The sequence below is a fragment of the Hemicordylus capensis genome, chromosome 4, assembly GCF_027244095.1.
Source record: "Hemicordylus capensis ecotype Gifberg chromosome 4, rHemCap1.1.pri, whole genome shotgun sequence".
Classification (NCBI taxonomy): Eukaryota; Metazoa; Chordata; class Lepidosauria; order Squamata; family Cordylidae; genus Hemicordylus; species Hemicordylus capensis.
Window position 1 is genome coordinate 118519494 of NC_069660.1, and position 18022 is coordinate 118537515.

Below are 18022 nucleotides of genomic sequence, written 5' to 3' on the forward strand. Positions count from 1 at the left end.
TAAATACTACTGTAGACCGTTCCTGTTTAAGTTGACAGACGGACAAAGAGTGTGCGAAATTTTATCTAAAAAGCAAGCGGTAGCATTAGCCCTTCTGTAGTTGTGCTGTTATGTTCAGTGGATGTTTGACCCCTATGGTGTTAAATTACACATCACCGGCAAGGACCTCCCAACGATAAAAACAAATCTGTCCCATTGTAGTACCTACAATTTAGAATTTTATAAGATGCAAAAAAATAATGTGCAGCTTTGTTGTAGTCAATCTGTTCTTGATGTAGTTTGTTTTATTATATGTGGTATTTCAAGACTGACATTTATTATTACAGTGGAAATTCATTTTAAAAGAAGAGCATGCTGTTGCTTTTGCTCTCTGAAAGAACTTCATCGCTGCCAATTATCATGCAGGAATAGGTTTGCCTTGGAACCAAAACCATTGGAGACTCTTCTGTTCCTCTGGCATGTAATGCCAAGCTACACATCATATCTGTTCACAAGACCATGCTGTGCAAACCTCAGTTACTGTCGAGTTTCTGGTCTCAGCTGACATGGAATGAAAGAAAGACAACGCAACAGTTAATTTTATGTCTTTTAGAATCTGTCCACTTTGTTTTAAAAGTCTCCACTTTTACAAGTCTATACCTTGAGTAAAACACTGGTCAGTGATCCTGCAAACCATTTAATAGCCAATTTTATTAAGATCAACAACTAGTAAGATTGCAGTGGACACAGCTCCCAGGAAAAGTAATTCTGCAGGTTAGATTTCAAGATAAGTAACTCTGTAATTCTGCAGTTTGGATTTCAAGATAAGTGAGGTTTTTTCCCTGACTGCTACAAAGAGTTATGACAGTATTCTGTGCTGTAATATGCAGCTGCTCATTTTAGTTTGTTTTTGTATGAAGTGAGAGGGTGGTAAACACATTTTCCCTACCACTTGTGAAAATAGCACTTTTCATAAAGAGTCCAAGGGTTTTTGCCTATAAATTGACTTTCTCTACTGCAGCTGCATGTGTTGAAGTGAGATACAGCTGGCAGCTACCTATGATTTCCACAATCATGTCAATATTTCAGTTCATGTTGAGGTGCAAGTTGTATGTTGCACTGCCTGCATTTTTCAGTGGAACTGTGGCATCTGATGCTGAATTTGGAATTTTAAAGAATGTTTCTTTAAAAACAACAACAATAGTTCTCAGAACAATTTGAACCTTCTTGCAACATCCAAGTTACAGAAAGCCATTTGATAGTATTTTATTACTGTTCTTAGAAATTGGACTTGTTTGTCCACTATGGTTTTTTAAATACAGTTAAAGAGGAGGTGCTTATAATGTGTGTGACTGCCATCTGTGCTCAAGATGGGGGGGGGGGGTTGTAATAAGATTATCAGGATATCCTGCCCTGACATCCCCCTGCCACCTGTGCACCATGAACTTGATTTGTATCAGACTGTTAACACACAAGTTCTAAAGATTATACTTTTGAGTGGCTGCTGAGTTCAAACAACATGATAGCCAGCGTGGTGTAGTGGTTAGAGTGCTAGACCAGGACCGGGGAGACCCGAGTTCAAATCCCCATTCAGCCATGATACATGCTGGGTGACTCTGGGCCAGTCACTTCTCTCTCAGCCTAACCTACTTCACAGGGTTGTTGTGAGGAGAAACTTAAGTATGTAGTACACTGCTCTGGGCTCCTTGGAGGAAGAGCGCAATATAAAATGTAAATAATAATAATAATGATGATAGATCAGAATGAATATACACAGGTCCTCTAGAACCCCTTTCCATGAGCTCTACATTTGATTTTTTAAAAATCAGAATGCAAACAAAAAGGTTAGTGTGGCATGGTGATTTCATAAGCCTGCTCTTCTTTGGAAAATAAGCTAATATGCTTATTTCCAGCTCCTATTTCATTAGGGATAGCTTAAAAAAAATAGAATTTCATGTGATATAGTTAAAAAGAAAAATGTTAGAGGGAGGACAAGCAAGGCTTCCAGTTCCAGTCCTTGCACAGTGTGGTTTTAAAGTTAATACACTGTGACTGCACAGCTCTCTTTTGGTGACTTTTCTCTCTCCCTATAGGCCCCGAGCTTCATAACAAACCTTTTTTGCAAGGTCACCTTGCTATATACATGCAGGTCATTTGAGGGAAAATATTTGGTCCTGAGGAGAGCTGCATCCTTTCCCTTGTCTTCTGCAAAAGAGGGCAAGAGAAGCGGGGGCGAGGGGAGTCCACTGTTCTTACTGCCAGCTGGGACACAGATTACTGGAACTGAATCCTTCAGCTTCAGGATCACCTCCAAATAGCTACAATAAGAGTAACCCCTTCCAGCTGCATCATTTTGTCACCTGGAAGAGAATTTTGCAGAGTGAAGTCAAGTCACCTGACCTCTGAGCTTTACAGAGCCCTTACTCCCTTGCTGGTACTTTTCAGTTTTGTCCTCTGGAACTCTGAAAGCAAAGACTGTTCATTTTAAAATGCAGGCTGAGAACTGCTTCATCTCTTATGATTTCATTCTGTAGTAAGCACAGACTGTTCCTGCTAAAGAATGTGCAAGAGAAACAATGTGAATATAGAAAGATAGGTATGTGGCTATGTTCCCAGGAGGTTGTGGTGGGGGAAAACTAATTAAGGTTTTCTGTGGCATATCTTAAAACACACACATTATCTCTTCTAATGTGTAAAGGTGGTCTTGAGTTCCTAAACATTCTTGGAAAATACAAGTCCTGCTCTTTCATTTGCAGCAGAGTCACACACATCAGCATTTCTGGACATCTTGTGTGTGCAATTTTCCTTCTGGGCTGTGATCAGTCGAGCAGAGTTTGTAAAGAAATGTTTGCATACACTAAAATGTGCACAGATTGTGGATAGTTTGCTAACCTCTGGCACATGAATCTTCTGGAAGAATCCAAGACTCAGCAAAGCTCACTGTATCTTCAGCTACATATCCACTGGGCATCTTATATTCCTGTTCATATTCACCATCATATCTTCCACATATTCCACAGGTTTTTCCAGTCATCCAGAAAGGTACTTGAATCTGCATGAAAACATACACACTTCTGTATGGCTCACACACTTTTTAAAACACATCAATATTTAAAACAATAGTAACAATGCAAAGAAAAATATACCTTGAGCATGTGTCCATCATAGTAGAGTTTTTCCACTCCAGTTTCTGGGGCTTGTAGTAACAATCCATTCTCGCTAGTGATACGGATATGCACACCTGTAACAAGAAAGCAAAAGAAAAACGTTTTACATATCAGGGCAACTTCTCACGGTTTATCAGTTAATAGAGTTTGATATTTGCAGTTGCAATGCTGCTGCTACTCATATAACAGATGCTCAACCAATGGGGTTCTCTGTCCTCTGTGTTTTGAGGCATAAATGATTAAATATACTAAGCCTTAATCACTCCAAATAGTAGAGATGAGCAACCGGCAGCCCTGAGATTTGGGCTGATCTGACTCGCCAAGTGTTATTACCTGGTCCCCCAGTTGCCAGCTTAAAGACAAGAAGAGTTTGTATAAGGTCCAGCGGTTGTGGCCAAAAGACTTGTAGTCTATTTTAGCCATGACTTCTAAAATAGACTTGTGGTCTGTTTTAGCCTGGCTGGCTACCCTTGGCCCATTCTTCAAAATGGCCACCCAGTGAAAATTACTGATTATGCCCTGAAACAATTTCTTTACAGTTTAACCCAGGTTGCAAATAAAAAGAGGGGAAAATGACTAACCATGTGTCTCATGTCAGGCCCTGTTCTAACAACCACTTCACCACATAGTAGCCATCACTGGGGAAAGCTCTGGCTATGTTCATTCTGTCTGGAAAGTGGCCACATGACTCTACCTTAAGATTCATCTATGCATCTGCTTGTGGCATGCTTCTGTGAATTAGACACTTCCAAAGCATTTGCAAGAATCAAATCCTGCACATAAAGATGGATGCCCACAACTGGCTCATCACTGTAGCAGAGTGGAAGTCAACATTGGCAAGCCTTTCCAACAGAACCCAGTAGTGGATGGCTTTAAAAGGGCTTTAGACACATTAATATTTAGAAGGCTTTAGACATATTTATGGAGGACAAGGCTATCAGTGGCTATTAGTCTTGACAGCTTTAGGCTACCCCAAGCTTCAGAGACAGCATATCAGAGGCAGGATACCATTTGAAGGAGCAACAGCAGCAGTGGGAGTTTGCTTTCATCTCCTGCTTGTGGGCTTCCCAGAGGCACCTGGGCACCTGGTGGGCCATTGCGGGAAGCAGAATGCTGGACTAAATATTCCTTGGACCAGATTCAGCAAGGCCCTTCTTGTGTTCTTATGAAGTGGTCATGAGAATAACTAATCAGGGGTTGCTGTACAATGCAAGATGTAGTCTACCAAAGCAGCTCAGATAGGTTAAGCAGCTCATGTGCTTCAGGAAAGGGCAGGAACGCTGTTGTGTTACCTACCAGAATTTGAAGAGTATGGGAGATTCTCTGACAGCTTTTGTACACCATTAAGCCTCAGTTTAACAAGTCCATTTGAAGGATACATATCAATTTCACTTCAAACAGAAAAAAAACCTGATTTAATGACAATTTTGCATTTGCACCCTACTTACTAGCAAATCACAGATACCCAAGATCAGACCTTGTTTTATAATTTGCTCCTATTCAATGATGAATGTATCAGCCCTTCATCAATAGCCACTATATACAATAAATTAAGATTATTTGACCATGGTTGCAATCCATTCTGTGCACAGTTATATGGGAGAAAGTCCCACTGTATAGAGTCAGATTTACTTCTGAGTAAATATGCACAGGATTGTGGTGCACATTACACAATACGTTGGGATACTTGCTAGCAAAACTATGACTGTTAGTGAATGTGACCAATATGACCAATATTGCTACTGATCCCTTTGCCAATTCCCATTAACTACTTGGCTCTTCCGATTTTGAATAGCTTAACATGTTAAATCACTTACTGATTGGCAAGTTTTATATGGATAGTTATTTGTTGATTGGACTCATCTGCTTTTTTTGCCATCACTAGGAACTTCAGTCCTGAGGTACAGTCCTGGGCCAAGATATGGTAGCAGCCTGCAGGCATTCCATAGTTAAAACGAACACCATTGAAGGTTGTGAAAGAATCTTGGGATACTGAACAATGAGCTGAAAAGCAAGCATCATCAGTGAACATTTTTCATTTTTAGAGATGATTATGCTGGGTTATATCCAGCCTTACTTATCCCATTAACTTTGATGGGTCTGCTCTTAAGTAACTTAGTCTGGATGCCAGCCTCTGATGATAAAAGTTCTTCCAAGATGTTTTTAAAGCCAGTTTTCAGAATTGTACATGCATAAGACTAAAGTGGACTGCTGTACAAACCACTGAGTGGAACTCAGTGTTTTGAGTGCACTGTGTATGTACCACTGTAGAAATGTGATGCTAGTTTTATTCAGCTCCCTATCTCCAGTCCCCCGATTCCAAACTTAGCCATTTATTCATCTGTAGCATTTTGCCAAGCAGATTCGGCAATTCCACCACACCAGCCTAAATTGTTAGGAGGGCACTTGCAGAGGCATGGACAAAATTGGTCAATTCACCTCTGAGCTATTGCATGTGAATGAATGGCTCATATGTAGTGGCTGCTTCCACATAGGCTTCATTTGAGATCTGTAATATGTAAAGCAGACACCTCAAACTCACATCTTTGACAGCCAGTTTTTCACCCAGGAGGGCCATATTTTTTTTCATCCTAATAAATAAATAAATGGATGGATGGATGGATTGTGTGGCCACAGGATGTGTGGAACAGAAAGCTGGACAAGACAGGCCTTGGTCTTGATTTAGCTGGGCTGTTCTTATGTTATGTAAGGAAGGGTAGTCAGGCATTACTAGGCTGGGTTAAAAGGCTCACCATTGACCCCTGAGACAACCTCTGTGCCCTGTTGGTTCCTATCCCTGAAGCTGGTTCAGTAATTTGTACGGCCTCTGGATGGTGTGTGCAGGCTAGATTGAGGAGCTCTAAACCTCTATGTTTTACAGCCATGCTGTAGTAAGCCACCCTTCACATACTGTTGGGACCAGAAGAACACCTGCCCTAGGTGAGCAACTAACCTTTCAGATTCTCAAGGACCAAGGATGGCACATCAGAGAATAAACTCCAGGGATGGGGCTGCATTGCCAAAACTTCTGTGTGTTGACTTACAGGGAGTGAAAAGGGGAGCATAATGTCTGGGGCATAAATTGTGATCTGAAAAAGAATCAAAATATGCAACACATATTCTGAGTGCAAGGGGAAACAATGGAGATAGCAGAAATGGTTAGAAAGAACTGGGTAGGTTTTGAAGTCAATGATTGGGAACATTTCTCCTGTTACAGGCACAGGAGGCTAGTTAGGAAAAGAAACTGAGCCAAAAAAAAATTATTGGATTCCACTTTAATGGCTATAGGTGACATTTCAGGGATCCTGAACTTTTGTTCCCAAGAATAAGGAAAACAATGAGGAAAACAACGAAACTGGATTCTCCTCCTCTCTTGGCAAAGCTTTGCCAAGGGAAGGGAGGAAAGGCACTAGGTTCTGCATATTGCTGAAGCTTCCCTCTCCTAAGGTGGCAAACCAACCACATCAACCCCATCTGGAGTGAAACGCAACCCACATATCATGCTTCAGTGCTGCTTGCATTTTTAAAGTGGCTCCTGCAGCTAGTTTATGGGGGGAAACAATCTTCACTGCAGCACAATCTATCACTCTGTATGAAAGGCAAACAATTTTGCCCTTTTGGATGTCATCCCAAAAGAGCACCAAAATGTGGACCCCCTTTTGCAGGGAGTGAACTGGTTCATAAAAGGACCCCACCCACCCCCCCAAAATTGGCCAATTGGTATCGGCTTTGATTTCCACCCCACCCCCTTCTTTCTTTTGATTTCCTCAGCCCTCGACCAAGCCTTCCGCATTCTTTGGAAGCAGAATAAATTGTACAAAGTGAGCACATTTGCTTCATTCACATTGTTTATTCACATCACAGAGTTCTTACTCTCCTATGGCAGCAGAAGGATTACTGTATTGCAGGGAACAGAGCCCTGTGCTCATCATCTATAGCAGTTATTGCAGATCTGAGAAGGTATTTTCTTTCTGAGGGATGCAACGATTTCATGACTATTCATTCTTTGGGGAGACTTCTGTTCTGATTGGTATTTATTAATTTGAGTGAGAAGAATGACATACAATTTTTCTTCACTAACTCCACTGCTAACTTGGCAAAGAGGCACCTTTTAATGTGGTGATTCTCTTTATTTAGCAGGGGGAGAGTAACTGGCCCTATCCACTCCCAGCACAGGACCTCCAGTGACTGTTGCTGCTGTCTTTCTTGTGTTTCTTTTTAGATTGTGAGCCCTTTGGGGACAGGGATCCATTTATTTATTATTTCGCTGTGTAAACTGCCCTGGGCCATTTTTGGAAGGGCAGTATAGAAATTGAATTAATGATGATGATGATGATGATGATGTCAGTAAAATTTCCTTGGGACAGAATACCACTTTTTGTTTCACACATATTTGGACAAGGGAAAATACTGCAGCTGTTGGTAAAGAGAGGGTCCCAATCCAGGTAAAGTTAATTATGCTTAATTTCCATTGAAAACATTTATTCATTCAGTTCATTTACACCTTGCTTTTCTTTTCAAGAGAAAACGCAAAAGCAGCAAGCAATAAGAATAAGACAATGGTTTATAAAAAACACCAAATAAATAAATAAATAGTAATCACATGATATCTATAGATATAGATGATAATATATCATCTATATCTATAACATTTCTGAAATCATTGCAACAAGTTACTTTGTTGTGACTAACGTAAGCCTCATTGATCTCAATGGGACTTAAGTTGGAGTGGAAATGGTGCCTTTCCATTCAAAAGAACAAAGAAACCCTTAAAGTGAAATACTTACATCAGGTAACTTGAAAACAAGATAACAGCTTCTTGGAGAAGTGAGAGCCACAACTACTGAGGCCTCTTGGGAAGGGTTCTTCTGTTTCCTTTGGGGCAATCCAAGCACATAAACAATACCTGGAATAAGGGTGAAAAGCCTGGAAGAAAGGCGGGAAATGTTATAATTATTTTTTGGTGGAAAGTTCTATCCACTTCAGGTTAGAAATACTCAGGTATTTCTATGCACTTAAGGGTAAACATACTCAGGTATTTCTATCCACTTCAGGTTAGAAATACTCAGGTATTTCTATCCGCTTCAGGTTAGAAATACTTAGGAAGCTGAAAGAAGAAGTGGTTTTGATTCAGTTGCTATTGACTGAGAATAAACACACAATTGTGTCCCTTATTGCAGCCAAGCTGGTTGCAGACATAGAAGTTTCCTCATTTTCTTTGCCAAAGTTTAACATACAGTGTACATTGAAAGTTCAACATTTGTTCATTCTTACCTTCTTATAGCTGCTTTTGTCGATGTAGGAATTTGGGGCCATAGAACCTTGAGTTCCAAAGCCGGATAACCGGCATAGTGTCCATATGCAAATCTGGCTGCAATCTTGTAGTCCCGACATTCCTGGCCCCAGGTTAGATAACCCTGAGAAGGAAAAAGGTCATAGATTTGTTGTGTTAAATTAAAAACCCATCAGAGGAACTGCGCTGAAGTCAGTACCCTTTAACTGGACTGATCAGCTCCCATTGCTGTCACCACCAGGACCTTCAGTTCCCAGCACTAGTCTGATGCCTGGGTCAGGACATGGTAGCAACTCTCTTTCAGCAGAGTCCTAAGTATTAATTATCAAAATAACCCTTTCAGTCAACTGCAGCCAAAGGTTACAATCCATAGGGAATTTCTCCCACATTGAAATTCATGTTGTTAGCAGACAGCTCCTCCTGCTTGCTGCCATTATATCCTTTGCCTTTGCCCATGGAAACCCAAGTTTGCCATAGACACAGAATCAGTGGTGTAAGACGGCATTTAGTAAATGGGAAATGGAGTCTCACAAAGGGCTAAAATGGCCACCAGAGCAAGCATGGGCAAGGGAAGATACCTGAGATAAAGAAGACCCCTGTGCTTAACAATCTGCACCAGGGCCCAAGGATTTCTGGTGCATCAGGTGTAGCCTGACATTGCCACCCACACAGATGGGTGCCCTTCACCCACGTGGATGGGCACCACCCATTGTCTGAGTGGGCAGGTAGTCCCCGCAGTCTGGGCAGCCACTCACTTGCTCTCCTTGCTATTCTGCCTCCTGCTGCTGCCGGGGCAGCTGGCCTGCCATGGCGCATTTTAATTATGTCACCACATGATGTGTCTACATAATTATAATGCAGGGTGGCAGGCCAGCTGCCTATTATATTGCACCGTGACAGGAATGGCAGAGGCAGCCAGCAAGGAGAGCAAGTGGGTGGCTGGGCATGGAGATGGAGAGTACCTGCTTGCTGCACTCAGCCACCCGCTCACTCAACCATTTGCCTGCTTGCTCAAACAGTGGAAGGAGGTGCACACCTGTGCAGATGAAGGGGTGGGGCTCCCTCCACTCCCACAGAATGCTCTCCTTGTCCTCCTTGTCACTTCAGCTGTTAGTGGTGGGGTGGCAGGCAAGTGCCCGCACCCCAATGGACTATACTTTCAGCTCATGGGGCAACACGTGACCCAGGCCATTGGTGCCCTCTCCTCTTGGCACCCAAGGCGACCGCCTAGTGGATGTGCCAGCCCTGATCTGCATCCTTGAGAAAGCATTATTTATTTATTATATTATGCTCCATAAAAGCCATATTGAGGTTTCCAGGAGCATTCAAGACCATAACACAGAGGAAAACCTCTTAACTCAATCATTCAGCCAGGTACCATTAAGCAGATTAAAGTGCTCCATTGTTCTAACCAAGCACCTGAAAAGGCACTGGAAGCCACGGTCTTGTATAGCCCTATCAACACTTTTGTTTAGCATCATCATGACTATTTTCAACCCCATTACCTGTCTACATGTGCCCTCGGGCATTAAAATCCCTATATAAAGAGCTCAGTTTTCATTCTATTTGGGGGCAGGATTACACACAGGGAATATCTAAATCTGCATGGAACCTCAACATGCTGAATCACTGGACTGGTTGGCTCTGAGCTCTGTTTGGGAAGCCTTTGAGTCTCCATTCTTTAGGCTTGCTTCTGTGGGAGTTTGGTGGCCTATATTGCTTGCTAATGTGCCAGAGTTCCAGAGTTCAGGTTGTTCCCATCAGAAACGGAATAATTTGACTTCTGATCATTGCCACTCCTGCCCCCTCCACCATGTAGAGGCTGAGGTCTTCCTGACATGGGCCAACTCCAAAGGTCACTGTAGAGCTAAGGTTTCGGTGCTATGCCTGCATCCCACCACCTGTCCTCAACCTTGAGACAATGTACACAAGATCAGCAGAATAGGGAAGATATACAAATCTGTCTCTTTGTCTTGAACTGTGTACTCCGTACTTCTGATTGCCAAATACTTCCATTTTGCATTTTGTTTCTGCTATTCAATACATTTTGTTCCTGATCCAGTACAGTAAATGAACCAGTACAGAAGTATGGCTCAGGCCTGCTGCAGTATTATGCATACTTGACTTAGAGATGTTGACTTAAATGGGATTCATTTAGTAATTTATGTGAAAGAAAAACACAGCAAAGCAAAGCACAGGTGGTATTTCCTTTTATTAGCACAGATTAATACCATCCAAACAGCATGACTGCAAAAGTTGTTTTGAGATGACTGAATTATAGAGGTGCTTATTTAAAAGAAATAATGGTTGACATGTTCCACAGTGTTATGCAGGCATTTCTGCTGCAGGCATAGGAAGTCCCAGCAGTCTTGTGGAAGAGCACAAATATTTAAATTAGCACACCTGCACTTCAGGTGTGGAACCTACATTGGAAACAATATGTTGTTCTTCTGAAGTGCAGGCACCCTACTTTAAGTATTTGCATACTTGTGCAAGACTGCTGGTGCTTCCTTAGGAGCTCACAGGAGCATGGGTGGCTTAAAAATGCCTGTATAACACTGTGGGACATGTCAGCCATTTATAATTGTTACAACATTAGCTGAGAAACCATGGTACCCTAGCATGGACCAAAGTGGGGGGGAGGTGGAAAAGAAGGCCTGAGTCCCTCCTAAGAGTGGATGGGAGTGCTGAGCTCATAGATTGTCAGCTGATGAAATAAATAATTATGCTGGCCTCAGCCAGTGCTGGGCAAATTGTACTGTCTACAGACAGCTTGAGATTGGAGGAAAGCAAGTTAGGCACACACACAGGAAAGGAAGAAACCACAGAATGGGTCTGTCTTCCATGGCTCTATCACCACAGCTCTATCTTCTACAAAAGTCTTTATTTTAAAGCATATTTCCCTTCTTTATTTAATATAGCTACTACTAATAATAACTTATTATTTTAATAAATAAAATGATTTAATTAATTAATTAACTTGTATACCGCCCAAACTTTTGTCTCTGGGCGGTTAACAATGACATAAAAACAATTAAAAATATATAAAAGGTTAAAAAAGTTTAACAATTTTAAAACAGTATAAAATTAAAACCTACAAATTTAAAAAGCTGAAAAAGCTTGTGTGAAGAGATGGTTTTTCAGATGTTTTCTAAAAATAGTCAGAGATGGGGAAGATCATATCTCAGCAGGGAGCACATTCCACAATCTTGGGGCAGCAATCAAGAAGGCCCGTCTCCATGTGGCCACCAGATGAGCTGGCAGTAATTGGAGACGGACCTCCTCAAGTGACCTCAATGGGCATTGGGGCACATCACGAAGAAGACGTTCTCTTAAATACCCAGGGCCTAAGCTGTTTAGGGCTTTATAAGTTATAACTAGCACTTTGTATTCTGCCCTATTGGCAGCCAGTGTAGCTCTCTCAGCAAGGGAGTAATGTGGTCTCTCCGAGATGACCAAGAGACCAACCTGGCTGCCACATTCTGAACCAACTGAAGTTTCCGGACTACGTACAAAGGCAGCCCCACATAGAGCGCATTACAGAAGTCCAGTCTGGAGGTTACCAACAAATGTACCACTGTTTTGAGGTCATTGATCTCAAGAAACGGACGCAGTTGACGTATCAGCCGAAGCTGATAGAAAGCAACCCTGGCCACCACCTCAACCTGAGAAACCAGGGAGAGGTGTGGATCCAGAATTACTCCCAGACTGCGAACCTGTTTCTTTTGGGGAAGTGTGACCCCATCTAGAACAGGTAGGTCAAAATCATCTCCGGAGTTCTGACCCCGCACAATAAGTACATCTGTCTTATCTGGATTCAGCTTCAGTTTATTCTCCCTCATCCAGCCCATTACTGCCTCCAGGCAGGCATTCAGGGAAGATATGCCGTCTCCTAAAGAAGTTGACATGGAGAAATAGATCTGGGTGTCATCAGCAGGCTGATAACATCCCGCACCAAATCCCCTGATGATCTCTCCCAGCAGTTTCATGTAGATGTTGAAAAGCATTGGAGAGAGTACAGAGCCTTGAGGGACACCATACTTAAGTTCAGATTTTGAAGAGCAACAGTCTCCAATCAACACCATCTGGAATCTGTCTGAGAGGTAGGAGCGGAACCACTATAAAACAGTGTCACCACCCACCCCCCTCAGACGTTCCAGAAGGATACTATGGTCGATAGTATTGAAAGCCGCAGAGAGGTCCAAAAGGACCAACAGAGTCACACTTCCTCTGTCAATTCCCAACTGGAGATCATCCATCAGGCTGACCAAGGCAGTCTCCACCTCATAGCCTGCCCGGAAGCCAGTTTGAAATGGGTCTAGATAATCAGTTTCCTCCAAGATCGCCTGGAGCTAAGAGGCCACCACCCTCTCAATTACCTTGCCAAGCCATGGGAGGTTGGAGACAGGCCTATAGTTGCTCAACTCTGAGGGATCTAATATATGTCTCTTTAAAAGAGGTCTAATGATTGCCTCCTTGAGACAAGGAGGCATCCTGCCCTCCCTCAGAGAAGCATTTATGATTTCCACCAGGCCTCCTACAACAGCCTCCCTGCTAGATAGAACAAGCCATGTTGGACAAGGGTCAAGAGAACAAGTGGTAGGCCTCACCGCCCAAAGCAGCTTGTCCACATCCTCAGGAGTCATAAACTGAAACTGATCCAGTCGAAGCACATAAGAGGAGTTGTCAGACACCTCCAATTCAGACATCGAATTAATTGTGGAGTCTCCGTCTAAGTCGGCCCGAATCTGAGAGATTTTATCTGTGAAAAATTCTTTAATCACATCACAGTGGATAACTGATGCCTCCAAATTCTGGTTCAAGGGAGCGGGGACAGATACTAGTCCCCTCACAACCCTGAACAACTCCGCCGGACCCGAGTTCACAGAAGCAATATGGGCAGAAAAGAACCACTTCTTTGCTGCACATATCGCCTGAGCGTAGATCTTTAAATGTGCTCTATGACATAATCTGTTGGATTCAAGTCGAGTCTTTCTCCACTTGCACTCCAGCCACCTACTTTGCCGCTTCAGCCCCCGCAGATCTTCCATATACCAAGGGGCCAGTTTTGAAGCAGGTCAGAGGGGACGCTTAGGAACAATTGTGTCTACTGCCCTGGTGAGCAAGTTATTCGAATTCTCAACCAGCCATCAACAGGATCACTGGCAGAGCCAACATTAAATCCCTCCAAGGCTTCTTGGAATCCTACCGCATCCAATAACCTCTTCAGGAGGACCATTCTAATAGGCCCCTCGCCCCTGCGGAGGTTGGAAGTGGCTGTAAGTCCGACCTTAACCAGATGGTGGTCCATCCATGACAATGGGGAGATTGTAGGAGTCCCCACCCATGGAACACCGCCCTGATCAGAGTAAAAGACCAGATCAAACGTGTGACCTACAATATGCTTTGGTCCAGAGACCACTTGGGATAGGCCCATAGTTGTCATGGCCGCTATGAACTCCTGAGCTGCCCTGGAAAAATTGGTCCTGAAATGAACATTGAAGTCCCCCAGCACCAAAATCTGTGAGACTCCAACACGAGTTCCACAACCAAGTCCGTGAACTCAGTAAAGGATTTGGCTGGGCGATCGGTACACCAACAGAACTCCCAATCTATCCCTGGTCCCCAAACTTAAGTACACACATTCAATATGGTCCTATACCCTAACAGGGACCCTGGTAAGGGAGATGTTATCATTATAGACCACAGCCACTCCACCTCCCCTCCCACATCCCTTCACCCTCTCCTCTACAGAATATCCTAGAGGAAGAAGGTGGGACCAAACTGGGCCACTAGCCTCCCCCAACCAAGTCTCGGTAATACACACCAGGTTGGCCCCTTCATCCATAATCAAATCATGGATGAGTTCTGATTTATTTTGGACTGACCTGGCATTACAGAGGAGCAAGGTATGGTTATGTGGGTTGTTGGCAGTACTCCCCAAGGTCAAAGAGGTCAAATTTTGTTATCATACAAAAGTGTTCCATAACTCAGTTCCTAATTCCATATGTTCTATAATTTTTATCAATTACTAGTTTTTAATTTTTTTTGTATTCCTGTATGCACAACTGTGATAAACTTATTTTAAACATATTGAACATTCTAGATTATAACTGTATCGTTTGCTCATTAAATAAGAAATTATAAAATGTACCTGAAAATTCAACAATAATCATGGTCTTGTGGTAGCAAGCATGACTTGTCCCCTTAGCTAAGCAGGGTCTGCCCTGGTTACATTTGAATGGGAGACTAGAAGTGTGAGCACTGTAAGATATTCCCCTCAGGGGATGAAGCCGCTCTGGGAAGAGCAGAAGGTTCCAAGTGCCCTTCCTGGTTGCTCCAAGATAGGGCTGAGAGAGTTTCCTGCCTGTAACCTTTGAGAAGCCGCCGTCAGTCTGTGAAGACAGTACTGAGCTAGATAGACCAATGGCCTGATTCAGTATATGGCAGCTTCCTATATTCCTGTGTCCTGATGCCTTGAGCCCCTACAGCTTAATAACGCTTCCAGGGTCCTTATAGCTTGGTCAGATCATTGTTTCTTACCTCTGCTTTCTGAGAATCACGGATAGAAAAATGAGCACAGAATTTCATTCTGTTGGATCCTTCTGACACAACTGCTTCTACTGTAGGTATGGAGGAGTGGAGATCAGCACGCACAACAAGATGAAACCTTGTGACTTTCTTATCATTCTGGATGGTACGGAGAACAGCAACCAGCTTTTGTGGTTTCAAGAATTTGGGCTAAATTCACAGGAAGTTAAAAAAAGATATTTCAAAACACTATCATAAGCACAAATGAACAGTGCACAGTTCAGAACTCACATAATACACAATGTAACACAGGTGGTTGGGGCACCTCCTTCACTGCTTCACAAGAGGCCAGCTCTGCTACTTTGGAAAGTTATGGAAACACTGTTGTATGACAGGATGGCAGTACTGCCAATGGACATTCCATCATGCCATGGGGTATTTTCCTAAATTTCAGAATTCACTGTATTACTCATAAAATACCTATTTGGGGGGGGGATCAGCAATCTGTTATAGCTTCCCTTTAAAAAGTACTTTAAACTTAGCTGAAAACAGCAACCCTGGAAAGAGACTGAAAATGAAACCCCATTGGCTGATGCGATTATTATATCACTTTCCTGTTCAGCTCTGGGACAGAGATAAAAATAAATTGTGCCATCGAGTCAGTGTCGACTCCTGGCGACCACAGAGCCATGTGGTTTTCTTTGGTGGAATACAGGAGGGGTTTACCATTGCCATCTCCCGGACAGTACGAGATGATGCCTCTCAGCATATTCCTATATTGCTGTTACCCAATATAGGAATTTCCCATATACTGGGAAACATATCAGCGGGGATTCGAACCAGCAACCTCTGGCCCTGCTGCAGAGATAATGCAGCCTATTCTGCTGGGTCCCCCCCCCCCCTTTCTTCTTTGCTGCCAAATAGCAGTCCCTACAACTATTAAGGTGAGAAACTACTAGGGTTGTGCATTTTGTTTTGTTTTCTGTTTTGTTTTTGGCCTGAATCTGAAACACCCCCCATTTTGTTCTTTGTTCGAAATCAGCTAATCTGAAACACCTCAATTTTGTTCTTTGTTCGAAATTGCAAACTCCGAATCTGAAATGTTTTGGATTTTAAAAAATGGCCCCGGGGCAAAACTAGTGGGTGGGGGTGGTAGTGCCCAAGGGGTGGAAACTACCACCCAAATTTCAGAGGAATTGGGCAAAGGGCTGATTTTTGGTGAATTTTTGATGTTTAAGGTTTTTCCCATAGGGAAGAATGGAGGTTTCAATAAAAGTATAGCTTCATGTCGGGGAGAAAGGGGTGGCCCAGAGCAGAGTAGGGTGTGTGGTAGTGCCCAGTGGAGGCAAGGAAGCTGCCAGAATTATTTCAAAGGAATTGGGCAGAGGGCTGATTTTTAAAGATTTATTGGAGTTTATGTGCCTTTAAAGTTCTTCCCCATAGGGAATGATGGAGATTTCAGCAGCCCCATAACTGCACTTGGGGGGCACCAGGGTGGCCCAGAGCGAGTGGTGGTGTAGAGCACATAGGGTGCCAACCACCCCCATGGGTTGCTAACCCATGGGGTACTGGTTTCTGAGATGTTTTGAGTGGTATCTCTGATAGCATATGAGAGTGGATCCATTGTTTGTTGTAGAAAATCTTATATGCTACCAGAGAATCTACATTCAGAACACCTCAGAAACAACAGAACCCAGCACCCCATGGGTTAGCAACCCATGTGGGTGGTTGGCATCCTATGTGCACTACACCACCACTCGCTCTTGGCTACCCCAATGCCCTCCAGGTAGAGTTATGGGTCTGCTGAAACCTCCATTATTCCTTATGGGGGAAAACCTTAAAGAGGCGTACACTTCAACAATTCCTAAGAAATCAGCCTTTTGCCCTATTCCTTTGGAATCTGGGTTGTGGCAGGCACCCCTTGGGGCACTGCCACCCAACCCTCTGTTTTGCCCCTCAGGCCCCCTTTCTGCCCCAAAGACATGTCAACTTCAGAAATTCTTTAATAATCAGCCCTTTTCCCGATTCCTTTGGCATCTGGGTGGCACCAGGCACCCATTGGGGCACTACCACCTGACCCACTCTTCTGCCCCCAAAGCCCCCTTTCTGCCCCAAATAACATCAACATCACACATCAACAGCAGCAGAGCTTTGTAACGAACCAGGCAGATTTCCAAAGGTCATGCACATCCACATCCCCCCCAAGAAATGCAATTGATCTACACACAACAGTATGAAACAACAACAATGAAATGCACACTGCCCCACTGGCCAATGAGGGTAAATGCATACTGCCCCACTGGCCAATGAGGGTACATTTTACCCTCAAATTTCCTTAAAAGGAATAAGGAGGCAATTGCCAGCATATCAACCCATGCTTTCGCTGGCCAATCTGTAGGCTGGAAGGACTGAAAATTCAAACAGATATCAACACTCAAAATGGAGACCGAAGGAGAAAGACTTTTCGCAATTGCAAAATGGAGTTCCAAAACAGCCGAAACAACAAAACGTTTTTTATCCGAAAAAGGGACGTTTTGTTTCGGCTACAAAATATTCTGTTTTGAGCATTGTATGTTTTGTTTTGTCTACAAAACAGCTGAAATGGCCTGTTTTGTGCACAAAACGTTTTGTATCTGAAACAAAACGCACATCCCTAGAAACTACATGGGGTGTGTGTGTGTGTGTGTGTGTGGAGGTGATGGATTCATCCAATTTTGCTACCAAGTAATGAGGAGGTTGCAGCTCTAATTTGAGTAGGATACTGCTAGGGTGGGGAAACCAAGGAACTCTCTCTTTCTCTGATACTGCAGGCCTTTGGTGTATAAAGTGGTTGCAGCTCTGATGGCGGGGGGCAGGGAATGGAGGCAGCCAAAGAACTTTCTCTACCACTGTTTCTAGTGATCCTGAGGGTGCGGTTGGACTGTGGGGGGAGCTGAATGTATCCATGGATGCAATGTGCATACCGGCATCGCGTGGAGGCAGCTGGTCGAGAGTACTGCTGATGTGCCAAGGGAGCTGCGAACAGCACCAGGAAGTGGCAGTGAGCAGTGGG

General features: G+C 43.4%; 1 protein-coding gene across 5 annotated transcripts in view; it reads right to left on the reverse strand.

Moving 5' to 3' along the window:
* Positions 1-264: 264 nt before the first annotated feature.
* Positions 265-18022, reverse strand: part of LOC128324619 (vitellogenin-2-like) — a 71073-nt gene continuing 53315 nt past the window's right edge. For all 5 annotated transcript variants that reach the window (XM_053249393.1, XM_053249391.1, XM_053249394.1 and 2 more), the window contains 9 exons: positions 14983-15180; positions 8421-8563; positions 7934-8072; positions 6100-6235; positions 4964-5150; positions 4443-4537; positions 3126-3220; positions 2872-3031; positions 265-540 (listed from right to left, as the gene is read on the reverse strand). In XM_053249393.1, coding sequence (XP_053105368.1) covers positions 479-540; positions 2872-3031; positions 3126-3220; positions 4443-4537; positions 4964-5150; positions 6100-6235; positions 7934-8072; positions 8421-8563; positions 14983-15180 — 1215 coding nt within the window. In that variant the 3' untranslated portion in view covers positions 265-478. The remainder of the gene's footprint in view (positions 541-2871; positions 3032-3125; positions 3221-4442; positions 4538-4963; positions 5151-6099; positions 6236-7933; positions 8073-8420; positions 8564-14982; positions 15181-18022) is intronic.